The sequence below is a fragment of the Penicillium digitatum genome, chromosome 6 (genome assembly GCF_016767815.1).
Source record: "Penicillium digitatum chromosome 6, complete sequence".
Taxonomy (NCBI): Eukaryota; Fungi; Ascomycota; class Eurotiomycetes; order Eurotiales; family Aspergillaceae; genus Penicillium; species Penicillium digitatum.
Genome location: NC_089389.1, coordinates 1,332,593 through 1,346,407, shown reverse-complemented (window position 1 = coordinate 1,346,407; position 13,815 = coordinate 1,332,593). Strand labels below are relative to the sequence as shown.

The 13,815-nt window shown below is 50.5% G+C and overlaps 5 protein-coding genes across 5 annotated transcripts; 2 read left to right on the top strand and 3 right to left on the bottom strand.

Annotated features, from left to right (window-relative positions):
- Positions 1-521: 521 nt before the first annotated feature.
- Positions 522-2,445, top strand: Pdw03_5494 (Palmitoyltransferase erf2; the record flags this gene model as incomplete). Its single annotated transcript, XM_014683337.1, has 3 exons — positions 522-1,489; positions 1,546-1,654; positions 1,708-2,445. The coding sequence occupies 3 exons, from the start codon at positions 522-524 to the stop codon at positions 2,443-2,445; spliced, it is 1,815 nt and encodes a 604-aa protein (XP_014538823.1).
- Positions 2,446-3,282: 837 nt separating this feature from the next.
- On the top strand, positions 3,283-5,757 carry Pdw03_5493 (Histone-lysine N-methyltransferase (Ash1), putative; the record flags this gene model as incomplete). The annotated part of the gene is made up of 4 exons (XM_014683338.1): positions 3,283-4,384; positions 4,441-4,814; positions 4,870-5,069; positions 5,121-5,757. The coding sequence occupies 4 exons, from the start codon at positions 3,283-3,285 to the stop codon at positions 5,755-5,757; spliced, it is 2,313 nt and encodes a 770-aa protein (XP_014538824.1).
- Positions 5,758-7,021: 1,264 nt separating this feature from the next.
- Pdw03_5492 (Sulfate adenylyltransferase) lies at positions 7,022-9,193 on the bottom strand (the record flags this gene model as incomplete). The annotated part of the gene is made up of 5 exons (XM_014683339.1): positions 7,022-8,217; positions 8,274-8,419; positions 8,628-8,810; positions 8,895-8,922; positions 9,025-9,193. The coding sequence occupies 5 exons, from the start codon at positions 9,191-9,193 to the stop codon at positions 7,022-7,024; spliced, it is 1,722 nt and encodes a 573-aa protein (XP_014538825.1).
- Positions 9,194-9,981: 788 nt separating this feature from the next.
- On the bottom strand, positions 9,982-12,523 carry Pdw03_5491 (EGF-like, type 3; the record flags this gene model as incomplete). Its single annotated transcript, XM_066101073.1, has 4 exons — positions 9,982-11,081; positions 11,149-11,499; positions 11,567-11,610; positions 11,667-12,523. 4 exons carry the CDS (start codon positions 12,521-12,523, stop codon positions 9,982-9,984), a joined length of 2,352 nt encoding a protein of 783 aa, XP_065958013.1.
- A 93-nt stretch (positions 12,524-12,616) lies between these two features.
- Positions 12,617-13,212, bottom strand: Pdw03_5490 (uncharacterized protein; the record flags this gene model as incomplete). Its single annotated transcript, XM_066101072.1, has 4 exons — positions 12,617-12,763; positions 12,824-12,882; positions 12,948-13,021; positions 13,175-13,212. 4 exons carry the CDS (start codon positions 13,210-13,212, stop codon positions 12,617-12,619), a joined length of 318 nt encoding a protein of 105 aa, XP_065958012.1.
- Positions 13,213-13,815: the final 603 nt, after the last annotated feature.

Genomic DNA, 13,815 nt, shown 5'->3' with positions numbered 1-13,815 from the left:
CCGGCATATCAGGTGACGCTGAGTCATCACCGGTTCAAGCAATCTACTTTGAGCTTCCTGTTGATTGACATTCTGTGGTTCGATTTATCCGACTTGCTGACGCAAATTCGATCATTTCACTGTTGATTCTGTGATGTAATTGGCCTTAACAACTTGTTTGGCCTCTTGATCGCTGTTTATGCCTGAGGTATGTTGTTCCGGTTTTCTCCATCAGGGGCTCTGTACCTTGGCCCCGGCTTTGCGGCGCGTTTGGTGGTGGGAACTCAGCATTGAGAGCTGAGACTAATACGACTATAGGGCCTTGCTTGATCCTTTATTCCATTTCACTCATTAGATCTTGTCTCGGCTCCATCGTCACTCCTTTTTCTTCTCTGCTCGTTCCTTACCGTGTCCCGTCGATACCAGCTGCCAACGTTACACCGCGATTCGCTTCTACTCCTTCGCCATTGTCAATTAGGAACGCAATATGATAGCGTTCATTTCCATCTAGTAATTGTTAATATTCACAACCTTCCACAGCCATGGAAAACTCCGCAGACCGCCCGGAGGTTGGCGACACAAACCAGGGCTCAACACCGCACTATGTACTAGGGATTCCTCGCCCTCCCTCTGTAGGCGGAATTTCGTCCCGAGTGACAGATGAAGACGGAGAGCGAACTTCATCTTACACATCACCTCCCCCTCCCCTCCAGTCTCTGCCCTCTGTTTCCTCCAAGCGTGGTCCGCCTCCAGTGCGGAACTCTATCAATGCGGCCAGCCAGGTAGCCAGCAGACCTGGCAGTTCAGGGAGTCGACTGAGTAGATCACATATCCCATCCCTGACTGCACAGGCATTCTTCCGGCCCATGAGCTCTCAACGATTACAAGCACACCGAGGAACACGTCCCGTGACTAAAGGGACGATTTCATCCACCGACGACTCGACAGAGCATGGAAGCCACAACAGGGGGAGTTTGGTCTCTAATAGCACAGTTCCGCAAGGATTCCAGCCTCCGGCTGATATGGAAGCTCCCCCATCTCGCGGAACAGAGTTCACAGATCCTATCATTCCAGACCGCAACACCTTCAACGCTAGCCCAAATGGTAACGCAACCATTCGGAGTCTGGGTGAAAGCGTCCGATTGCTGCGGGACCGAAATCAAAAGGAGAAGCCCCCGCGTCTCAACCTGGGCGCCAACTATACGGGGCATGCCGCGCAGGACGCACCACCAAAATCGCCCCTGTCATTCCTATCATTACAAAACAGGGGTCATGATTCTCGGGGCCGTCAAGGCCATGAACATCTCTCCTCCGCTGGCTCGTCTCCAGGTCCCCTCGACGTGAAAAACCCCCCTCTACCAAAAACGAATCCGGGAAAAAATTATGAGTACTTCCTCGGCAACACACTCTTTTGCGGCGGGGGGCGGTTCCAAAATTCGAGGGACAAGCCCGTCAATATTGCAACAGGGCTTTTAATCGTTATACCCTCGGCGCTGTTCTTTGCTTTCTCGTATGTGAATTCACTCGACATAAGCATCAAGTCAATGGCTAACTTTCTGAAATTAGGGCTCCCTGGTTGTGGCATAACATCTCTCCTGCAATTCCCATAGTGTTTGCCTACATTTTCTACGTGTGTTTATCGTCATTTGTGCATGCGTCCGTTGTTGATCCTGGAGTAAGTGACTACATCTTGGTTGGGTTTCGTGGTCGCTAACATGATGTTCCTAGATTATGCCTCGCAATGTACATCCTATGCCTCCGCCAGAGTATTCGGACGACCCTCTGGTCCTTGGTCCGCCCACAAATGACTGGGTTATGGTCAAGCTTGCTACTTCAGATGTAGCTGCCATGGACGTGCCTGTGAAATACTGCAAGACATGTAGTATTTGGCGGCCTCCTCGCTGCTATCACTGCCGCGTCTGCAACAACTGTGTCGAAACCCTCGACCATCACTGCGTGTGGCTCAACAATTGTGTTGGTCGCCGAAACTATCGCTATTTTTTTACTTTCATCAGCTCTTGCACCATCTTGGCCATCTTTTTGATTGGTGCTAGTCTGGCACATATCTTGGTCTACCGGTCTCGGGAAAGCATATCATTCGGGGCTGCAATTTCCAAATGGAGAGTGCCTTGGGCCATGGTGATATATGGATTGGTTGCAGTGCCATACCCCACATCACTTTGGGCATATCATCTCTTCCTAGTTGGCCGAGGCGAAACTACCAGAGAATATCTCAACTCGCATAAGTTTGCCAAGCCTGACCGTCATCGACCGTTCACCCAAGGAAATATTCTCAAGAATTGGATTGCTGTTTTTGGGCGTCCTCGGCCTCCTACCTACATGGAATTCAAGCGGCGGCATGAGGACGGTGATCAACGCTTGGACTTGCAAAGGCGCAAGTATCGTGTCCCAGATGTCGAGTCCCAAAGCATTGAGATGGAACATGTTGGTCCCCAACAGGATTAAAATCCAAAAAAGTCTTTTTTTGGCCTGTCGGCCCTTTTTTCGGCGGCTACGATCTGCGAAGATGATATTCATGATTTCCTCTTTCTTTCTCATCCCACCTATTCCTGTTCGTACTGGGATCCATCATGCCCGTGGACATCATACCCTTGGACACATTCTATCACTTTCTAATCACTACATTACACATACCCTTCTTGTTGCCATATCTCTTTGATTTGCTACACCTGGCGCAGACACAAATCTCTCCCTTTCTACTAATTTTTCATAGTCCATTTCCTATTCTGTTATATCCTGTTCTTTGTCGTGACTACACACCTGGGAATAGGCAACCCTATTCAGAAACAGCCTTTTCTTTCCTTGTTCTCTCAGGACTGTGTATTCACCCTTTTTTTTGGAAATATGATATTATCTTGTATATATCACAGCTAGGATAATTCATACATTTATCCTATCCCAAAACTAGAATCTCTCGTGTTCATGTGGGGGCAAGAGTGAGGGATTTCGGTATTTCATCAGAGCACAAGATCTAACGCTGTAAGCACTGGTAGATGCTTACTTTCTTTCCCCTTCTCCCTTGCTTTTTCATTCAATTTTATTGCAATGGTACTCTTGTAAGTCGGGAAATTCTACGATTCGAGTGTTCGAAAGTGTTGTTGCACGCGTCAGACACTCACCCTAAATTGATAAGAAGCGCGCGGGAAGCTGATCCTCTTCGATCCGACACATTCCCCTGATATTCCCCATACAGCCCGACCACACGTGTGAGTTGTTCTACATTGACTGAGAAAGGGCAGTTCCAGGTGGAATTGTCCTTCTTGTTATCTCATTCTCTTGAAAATGGCGCCACGAACGTCCCGATCCATCGCGTCCGCGGCTCCCGACGTCCAGGCTCACGAGCCTACCGATGACAACATGAGCCTCGACGTGCCAGAACAACTTTTGACGCCTGAAAACAGCCGCTCAGAGACCTCAAGCAACAACGAGAACGCGCTGACCGACGAAAAACCCACGGGACGGCGAAGGTCAACACGGGTTGTACGCGCATCATTGCGGCCCGGTGAGCCACTAGAGGACACACACGAGAACGAGGGACCCGCGGCCTCATCTAGCGAGGCCTACGTCGAAAGCCTTGCCAAAGCGAAACGATCGCACTCTTCCCTACGTCACAGTATTGCAGTGATGGAATCTTCCTTGTGGAGCGGAACTCCAGCCGACGATAATACCGCGGCCAACGGCACTGTGGCCCCCGATACACCAGTCTCAAAGTCTTCCCAGGACTTGCAATCCGAGGATATAAATATGAAGCTTCAACAGCGGACTCTACGAACGCGTGTGGGGAAGGCATTGACCGAAGACAAAGGAACGGCCAAGGCTGAACCGGTCCCATCACGAATCTCTCCTCGCAAATCTTTACGACGGTCAGGTCGCTTCAGTCTGATGGATAGGGCATCGGATCTGGTTGACCGGGCCAGTAGTATATTGGGAAAGCGCACGAGGGGCCTAGGGGACAAGGACCTTGGTCGACGTTCTAGTCTTCGCCCTCGCAATATTACCCCGTCGAAGGACCTTTCGACAGCCAACGAGCCTGCATCGAAGAAACGTCGAGTATCTGAGAGCGACTTGTCCAAGCTCCAAGATCAGGGTTCCGAACCAGATGAGCCGGCTGTGCCTGCTTCACCGCGACCTAGGCGCAAGATATGGCTGTCGCATGGCCTCTATACAGGACAGGAACCCTCGGACTCGCCTCCAAAGCAACGTCGGAGTAAGAATTCGAAGAAGACTGGAACAGGTCCCATGCATCGCACCATCCTTCCTATGCCGATGTTCAAGGGTGCTCGCCTTTTGAAGACTGGACGGGACTACCAGCTGCCGTTTGATATCTTCTCGCCACTACCACCTGGTCAGCCTAAGCCTGATGAGTGGCGCAAGACTAACAAGAGTGAGTGGCATTTCGAGTAACTCACATCACAAAGTGAGGGCTAACAGACAGTCTAGATGTTTTTGTTGGTGACGCGGGAAGCTTTTGGAAAGCGAACAAAAAACTCGAGCTTTCTACTTGTATGTGTACTGAAGACACTGGCTGTGATGAGAACTGCCAGAACCGCTATATGTTTTACGAATGTGACAACGGTAACTGCAGGCTGGGTCCCGAGTGTGGTAACCGAAACTTCGAGGGCCTTAAGCACCGAACCAAGGCCGGGGGCAAATATAACATTGGAGTCGAAGTCATCAAGACAGCAGATCGTGGGTATGGCGTCCGCAGCAATCGATCCTTCGATCCCAACCAGATTATTGTGGAATACACCGGCGAGATCCTCACCCAGCTAGAGTGCGAGAAGAGGATGAGAACAGTATACAAAAACAATGAGGTAAAATGCCCCTTTCTCTAAGTGCTTTTACTTTTTTATTGACATCACCAACCAGTGCTACTATCTCATGTATTTTGACCAAAACATGATCATTGATGCTACTCGCGGGTCTATTGCTCGCTTTGTTAACCATGCCTGTGAGCCAAACTGCCGTATGGAGAAGTGGACTGTTGCTGGCAAGCCACGCATGGCACTCTTCGCTGGAGATCGAGGAATCTCGACAGGAGAGGAGTTGAGCTACGATTACAACTTTGAGTGAGTGTTACACGCAACGCAAGCCACTTGGCCATGTACTGATGCTATCAGTCCTTACTCTAACAAGAATGTTCAACAATGCCGCTGTGGATCAGCGAACTGTCGAGGCTTCCTTGGCCCACGGCTGAAGGATAAGCAGCAACGTGCCAAAGAACTTGAGAAACGAAAGGCCGAGGAAAGCATGAAGAAGGCAACTACAAAAACAGTCATCGGAAAAAAGCGAAAGGTCTCAGAAGAACCCGAAAGTGACGATTCTCAAAGCAAAAAGCGCAAGATTTCCAAGTCCAAGGTCAAGGCCAGCGTGAAAAAGGCTGTGGCTACCGTTCGTGGGAAGAAGACGACCAAGACAACAGCAAAGGGCACAACCACCACTGCTGTCAAATCGAAGACCAACGTCAAGTTACCAACTGTTAAAGCCACAGGCCGGATCAAGGCCACTGTCCGTGCTCCCCGATCTAACAAGGTGGCCAAGCAATCCCCAGCTTCCCCCAAGAAGACAACATCCCAGCTCAAGCGACCTTCTGCTGAGACCAAGAAGCTAATTCTCGCTGCTGCTTCCAAAGGCTCCGGGGCTTCTCCCCGCAAGCCTGCCCCCAAGGCTAAAAGCACTGCCAAAGGGAGCTTTGGCAAGGGAGTCAAGAGTGCGGCTCAGCGTGTTTTGAAGTCTGTCAAGGGAACAAAGAATTGATTTACGACTGGTCAAACTACAGTCGGTACGTCGTCTTGGTGTGTCTGGACTCGGGATAACCTATTCATTTCCGCAACATATCTTTTGCTGGCAATCCCAGATCTGTCAACGGCCGGGTAGTCTTTAAATTCTTGTTTTCTATTGACCTCGACACACCTCGAGACTTGCCAATGGACTTTTTCTTTCTCTTCTACTTGATTATATTTTCCCCTCGGTAATCTTCTATACTTTTCAACTTTGGCTAAAAATCCCTTTTGCAAATTTACCCCCCTTGTACGACATCGTGTGTTCCTCTTGGCGGTTGTTTTTCTTATCCCTTTTCCTCTCTTTTCCCCTGCATTTTACTCTTCACTGTGGATTCATGATTCCTTGAGTTTGGTTTATGCGTCATGGTTATGAAAGTGTGAGATTGCTCTGATATCTATAGCCAGGGTAGATGCCTCAAAACTCAGCATGGTTATCCCTGGAATTTCTAGTCTCTAGTAGAGTCATGGAGCAGATGGTGAAGCCTACCTACATCATTGGGAGATGCGGCAACTCGGCAAGATTGAATTGATCTGTCCCCAGGAACGGGTTTGCTAAGAAATTGCAGAGCAGGGCCTGGCCCTGCTCTGGTGTTCGACCCCGAGAATGCGCGATGTAGGGTACCACAGACGGCATCAATCTATATAGAGAATCAGATTGAAATTACGTTTCGAAGTGGTGATTTTGTTATCTTGGGTTGTATCAGCGCGTCGCCTGTGCATTTTGTGTGTTTTCCTTCTATGAGCGGGTGGTAATGACTCGAATCCAAGCCAGCCTCGCGAGTTGTCTGCGGCCTAATCCTGGATATCGAAGCCGTTATAACAATCGCTTTGCTCTTGAGTGGGTTCGAAGGTCTGATTGGGACGGATTTTCCTTGACATTGAATAGCGCCGGGAGGTCGTCCAAATCAAGCCTGTTGTGGGATCTTCACGGATCGATTGCACGACTTGGTTCAAGCTGAGTACCCCGTTCGAATCCCATTCAAAACATCTTTGTCGAGGTCTTGATCACCCTCTTGGTCCTGATCATCTCTCTTGGGTCATACATTGTTTATAGCGTAGAAGTTTAGACCATTAAACCGAATCTATTGGTGAATTGAACCATCTAAGCCTGGGGAATCCTTAAAAAAAAAAAGAAAGAAACAAAAGCCCACGATTTGAAAGCCAGCACACTACTTCATGTGCAGCAAAACATACAATCGACTCCAACAAGCCTCACGCAACCCTGAAGAATTTTTTTTTTACTGACGCTCCAAGAAACCCTGGCTCTCCAGAATAAGAATGATCTCGTGCACAATGCTGCGCACACTCTGCTTGGAGAAGTCGACAACAAGATCAGCCTTCTCAGGAGCCTCGTAAGGATCATCGACACCAGTGAAGCCCTTGATCTCACCACGACGAGCAGCAGCGTAGATGCCGCGCTTATCGGACTTCTCGCAGTGCTCGAGGGGAGTGGCGACGTGTACCAAGAAGAAGGAGCCAGCCTGGGAGACGGCGTCGCGAGCGAACTTGCGGGACTCCTCGTAGGGAGCAATGGGGGCGGCAATAACGGCGGCACCGGCACGGGTAAGTTCGGTGGCAACGAAGGCAATGCGCTGGATGTGGGTGTGGCGGTCCTCGCGGGTGAAACCAAGCTCGGAAGAGAGCTCGTGGCGGACGGTATCACCCAGCAACAGGGAGACGGAGCGACCACCCTGCTGGTTCAAAGTTACCTGCAAAGCACGGGCGATGGCATCCTTGCCGGAGTTCATGTAACCAGTCAGGAAGATGGTGAAGCCCTGGCTGGCGCGAGGGGGGTTGGACTCGCGCAGAATCTTGACAACCTCCGGGTAGGAGAACCACTCGGGAATGTGGGCACCGGAGCGCAGGCGGCGGCGGAGCTCGGTACCGGAGATGTTGAGGGTCTTGACGCCAGCGGGGACTTGGTCAACGGGGCGGTACTCATCGGTGTCAGGGAGGTAGGTAACCATTTGGAATTCGACGACCTCGATGCCGAGCTCATCCTTGTACTTCTCGACGGCGTGCTGAGCATCGTAAGGGCCGTAGAAGTCCTCGCCCTTGGAGTTGGAACCAGGACCGGCATGGTCACGACCGACAATGAAGTGGGTGGCACCGTGGTTCTTGCGGATGATGGCGTGCCAGATGGCCTCACGGGGACCACCCATGCGCATGGCCAGACCGAGGAGACCGAGGACGGCCATGCCGTTGGGGTAGCGGGGAAGGAGGGCCTCGTATGCGCGAACACGGGTGAAGTGGTCGATGTCACCGGGCTTGGTGAGACCGACGACGGGGTGAATCAGGACATTGGCTTGGCGGGAACGGGCCGCGCGGACAGTCAGCTCACGATGGGCACGGTGCATGGGGTTACGAGTCTGGAAGGCGACGACACGGGACCAGCCCAGCTTGTCGAAGTGGACGCGCAACTCTGCGGGGGTGTCTGTGGAGGATATTTTTAGCCAGATTCAAAGAGCGAATGGGGGAAATTCAACATACAGCGGAGGGCGACATAGTCGTAGTGATTGAGCTTGTTGACGGCCTCGATCTTGCCACCAATGTAGAACTCCTGGACGGAGTTGTTCAAGTACACGATAGCCGGGTGCTCTGGGTCACCGCCGAACACAAGCTTAGCCTCTCTCGTCCTAAATTTGGGGAAAACCACGTCAGCGAGCCCCACTATAGCACGAGCCACATCCCAGTCATTGGGGTAAGGATTCGAAGTATGTGACATCAAACGTCCATGATGAATATGAAAACGAGATTTACGAGGATACAAAAATTCAACCCCCCCCAAAAAATAACAGTGCCACCGGATGGGAACATGACATGGAGAGAAAGAGAAAAACTCACTTGTCGGGACGGTAAATATCATCGATGGTAAGAATAGCCAAGTTACGGTCGTCACGGAAATCACGCAGAGTGATACGAGTACCGGCTTGGAGCTTCTTCTCATCGATCACCTTTTGGCTAGCGTCGAGGGTAATGGGCATGGAGAACACATTGCCATCGGCAAGGCGGTTTTCCTCACAGACACTATGCACATTGTCAGCCGGTTTGAATTTTCGTGCAGAATGAGGGATTTCTCAATTCGAAGAGGATCATTCGTGTCACACATACCGGTCGTAGTCTGCCTGGTTCATGAAACCTGCATGAAGGTAAGTGATTGCCCCCTCGATGCGCATGTCCCATCCAAAAAAAAAAAAAAAAAAAAGAATATTTGAGTCTCAACAGAAACAATTGTACTTACCCTCGAGAGGAGAGAAACCTCCATTCATGATCAGCTCGAGATCACACAACTGGCGCTCAGTGAGCGTCACCGCGGGGAGAGTCTCGGCCTCAGCGGCGAGCTCAACCTGGCGGGGAGCATCGCGGGCGAGAAGGTCCTTAAGAACACCACCGTGAGGGGCGTTAGCCATTGTGAGTATGAAAAGAACCCAAAAAATGAGAAAATCAAGAAGAGAAATGAAGAACGAAAAAAAAGAGGGAAAGCTACGCTTATCAAGAAATTTCCTGTAGGAGGGGGGTGAGGATTGCACCATCCACGTCCAACAGAAGTCGTCAACAAGTGGAGACCGGTGGAAGTCTTGACTGGTCGACTTCCTCGGGGTACAGTGTCCCTCTTATTGTCCTTTGGGAATCTTCGAAATGGTTCTTATTTAAATCATTACTTTGCAGGTCTATTCAACTTCAGGAGTAGGAGCCTCTATAGTGCTAGGATCTCCAGGATCTCCAGGATCTCCGAACCTCCCATGGAAGTATGGGACGACAACATTGTATGGAGCGCTCAAGTTCCACAGTTTCAGGGAAAGTAAGACGATCCCTTTGATTGAGATCATCAGAGAGACCCTTCGCACAACGATCAAATCGTACACACACTAGAGTCCATAGGACGTTGTACTTCATCGAGCCCTTCCACATAGGCCGATCTAAAAGCGTCCGAGCCACATCGGGAGGAGGCTGATATCACGTGATAGAGCACGTCACCTCCGCGCGGTATCACGACATTTTGCATTTCCAACATTTCTCCAACGGGCAAGATCACCCGGGTGATCTGAATCCCCGGAAGTCCGGGAATTTCATCGGCTAGAATGGGCCTCGATGTTGTGTACATTGAAGACGCTGATAACACAATGTACATGATTAAATGAACTCCAGACCAATGACAACCCTATATACATCAATAAACATCTTCTCCTACATATCTTCACTGCGCATGCACCGTGCTATTGGGAAGCGTGATGGTCAAGTTTTCAAAATCCACATCGAACTCCCCTACCATCATGGCCGGCTGAGTCGTGTTCGCATAGGAATAGACAAGGTATTCTTGGATGTCCACCTCTGAAGCCAGAGCCGTTTCAAGCGAGCCTGTCTTCTGAAGAATGTACAGCACCGCAACCCGAGAAAACCCAACAACATTGCCTGGAACGCTGGGGACAGTGGGCACGGACTCACTTGGCTTCATGGCAGTAGATTGCACGCTAATCTTAGTAGCGGTGGCAGTCGTTCCTGACCCGGTTTGAATGGGTGTCGGCATAGTCGTTGCGGACTTGCTCGATTCCGTGTCATCGTACAGGATACCGTTCATAGTGGCCTCAGAGCGGTCAGCCAGGACTGGAGTTGGGTCGTTTGATACGGATGGAGTCGAGTCGTCTATCAAGTGGACAGATCGGCGGGTCTTGCTTGTATCATCACTAGTCACTTCGCCGAAAGTCACGAGCGCATTTTCGGCCTTGCAGGAGACGTTGTTTATGCTGAAGAGAGCCATGATTGTGACCGAGTCAAGGGTGATATCGAACTTCTTCTTGGATTCCTCGAACAGAGTGGGGAGTGCACTGCCCATGGTCGCATTCGCTCCGTTGCTTATCAGGGAAGTGGTGCAGCTACCATCACTCGCAGTTGTGCACTGTGAACCGGTATAGCCGTTCGTACAAATACACGAGCATTGGGGACCGGCTGAGACGCTCACACCTCCATTTGCGCATGGGTTCTTTTCAGCACAGGACGAGGCCTCGCGGGGCACGGCGACAAGGAACACGGGGAGAAGGACCGCAAGAACGACGATGATGAAAATAACGATGCAGATGATCACGAAGACCTTCCGAGGCATTCCGCAGCACAGCGCCCGGGGGTGAGAAAGATTTGGGTCGTCCTCATGGGAGTGAACTTGCTCAACATTACGCAGGTTAGAGTGCCCAAAGGAAGGCCATGATGTGCCTGATCCGCGATTTTTGGGTGTTGCCAACCCCGGAGGAGGGAAGGAGGCGAGCATATCTGATAGAGAGCCGGAGTTTTGTGGTCGGTGTCCTAAGCACACAGCAGTCAGTACTTTTTCTTTGCATCTCTTGTGGTGATCTGGATCCGAAGGACTCACCCAACCCACCCTTAAATCCTGCCCCCTCGCCACCAGCCAAAGTAGTTTTGCTGGCGGTTCTCCCGTGATCCAGATTCGATGCGAGCTTTGTCGCCCTCCGAATCAAATCAGATAGGCTGGAAAGGCTCCCCCGGGCCTCTGCATCCCGCAACGCATGCAAATTCAAAGCAGGGGGCTTGTGACCGCCAGGTCTTTTGTCGCTCATTGCTGGTGCAGCGTGACCTAGTAATTCGAAGGCCTCGAGCTCTTTTTCGAGCCGTGCGTCGGAGGGCGGATCATCATGCGGGGCTAAGGGTGGCTTTTCTGGGTCCAGGCCGCATAGCGATTCACTCGATGTTGTGGAAAATGAATCTCGTGGATGGCTTGTTGTTATATGGGGCACCTGGCTTGCAACAGCTCCCATCCCGATAGACCGTACTACTGTGTCCTTGGCGGATTCCTCCTGGGTGGGGGTTGGCACGTCTACAATAGAAACAGGGTTAGACCTGAGGATTGTACGCATGGTCGGTTTTGCTCGCTTTCCAACACTGGCATTTCGCACAAGCCTCACTTCATCGTCTTGGAAGCCTGGTGAGAGCTGGCCATCGTCTGAATCTATGTCGAGATATTCTCCTCGAATCTCAGATTCGGCGGGATCGGATCCCCAGCTCAAGGGGATGGCTCGGCTCGACGCGACAGAGCATTTTGTAAAGCGAGAATCGGCGAACTCTTCTGTGATAGTTGGAATAGATGATTGAGGATCCAAGCCAGGCCGTCGCGCATTGAGCGGTACGACAAGACCTGCCGCTTGGTGCCTGGGATCATCCTGAGATGGACTGGACTCGGGCTGCAGGAAAGTAGGGGGAAATCGGGGCGCATCGTGAACAGAGGGCATTGACGAAGTTACAGATTGTTGGGGCAAATCAACTGCTTCAATCGATATTCGAGGAGTCTTGTCGCTTGTGCTGGTGGGGCTGGCATCGGTGTCATTTGTCGGCTGGCGCAACTGTGCTAGCGGAGGCGGCTGGAGTTGTGAGAAGGAGTGGGGAGGTCTTTGGCTCGGAGTCGAGCTCTTTTCTAAGACTGGGCCATTCTGTCCGGAGGAAATGGATGGCGAAGGAACTTCACTGGGATGAAGTGGTCCCTGGGGCAGAGGACCACGGGGAACTTTGTACCTAGGATGTTGATTGATCGGATGCGATGGGAGACCCGAATCAGGAAGAGGCCAGTTTGTTTGATTGGAGACATTCCTGGGGACCAGAGGCTGTCTCATCTGCTGGGGTGGCGCGGCTTGTTCTGGACTCACGCCGGCATCCGGTATTTGTTTGGCACTCTTGGCGGAACCTTTCCTGCTAGGTTCCCCAGAAGGCCCAGAACGTGGTGCTTCTGTGCTCATTGCAAGTTCGTATTGTCGAATGAAGTCAGGTTAAAACGAATGTTGGAGTGGATGCTCTTGTGTGGTTTGCGAGAAGTTAGGGCTCGCCGGGTATCATATGTGGCGCGGTGGAATTGCGGTCTGAAGGGGAGATTTCTTTCCCGGATATAGAGGACTGGAAATGAACGACTGCTCGATATCTTGGTCGAGTTGGAAATGAATGAAAAGAAACCGACCAGACTGAGACCAGAGAAACGGCGTCTGGCCACTGAGCAAGTGTCTACAGGATTGTAGGAAGCGGATAAGGCAATGAACACGAACTAGAAAAGCAAGATTTACTGGATCAAGACGGCAAAAGAATGGAAGGGCATTCAATGCCACTGTATAGAATAGTTAGAACTAGCTCTATCCAAGTGGTCATGGAATTGCCTTGAGCAAGACCTACCGTTCAAGAAGGGGATTGGAAAAGAAAAAAAAAATGAGAGGAATGAACCGCTAGTATCAAACTGGCGTTCAAGGCTAGAGGGGTTAACCCCCAATCTTTGACAGGCCTGGATAGTACAAAATCAAAAGGGGGAGAGAGCCTCGAGCCCTTTGGAAGTTGAGAAAAAGGAGAGAAAAAAAAAGGCATTGAACATGACACCCCACGTGGTTCCTAACTTGGATACTTACCCACCTCTTAAACGGGATGTGCTCCGTACGGAGTCCATTAATGTTAAACATCCCGAACTCTTCATTTCCTTGCATTTCCTTGCATTTCATTTTAGTCCAAGAGTACTCCGTACGTGCCCTTTTATATCTCCGGCTCCTCTGTACGGAATACAGTATACATAGAAATCTCTTTTTAAAGACTCTTGGATCTAATCCGTCCAACATTATACAGCTTTTCAATATGGTACTCCGTACCTGAAAAAAGAAAGGGGAAAAGGGAAAGGTCGGGCCTCATCATGAGACCCCAAATTGCTCCGTAGGCGAATCATACGTCGACTATATCAGTGGGGTTGGAGTTAGTTCCGCTAACGTCTCATGTTGAAGACTCCCTTTTTTAGCAATTTGAAACTTGACTTGGTTAAACACGTTCACGAAACTCATACATTGCATATTGTATGCTGTACTTATGTTGGACATGAAAGATTTATGCAGAGTAGGAACAATCAAATCTTTAAGAATTTTTGCTAAAAACGCCTATCCCATCCCGAGGACGGAATACGGAGTATAGGGCTTTGCACTGAAACATTTTTTAAACCTACTTGGTACTAGCCATATTCCCCCTTTTAAAATCTTCAGGTGCACTCCGTACAATTATAGCAACA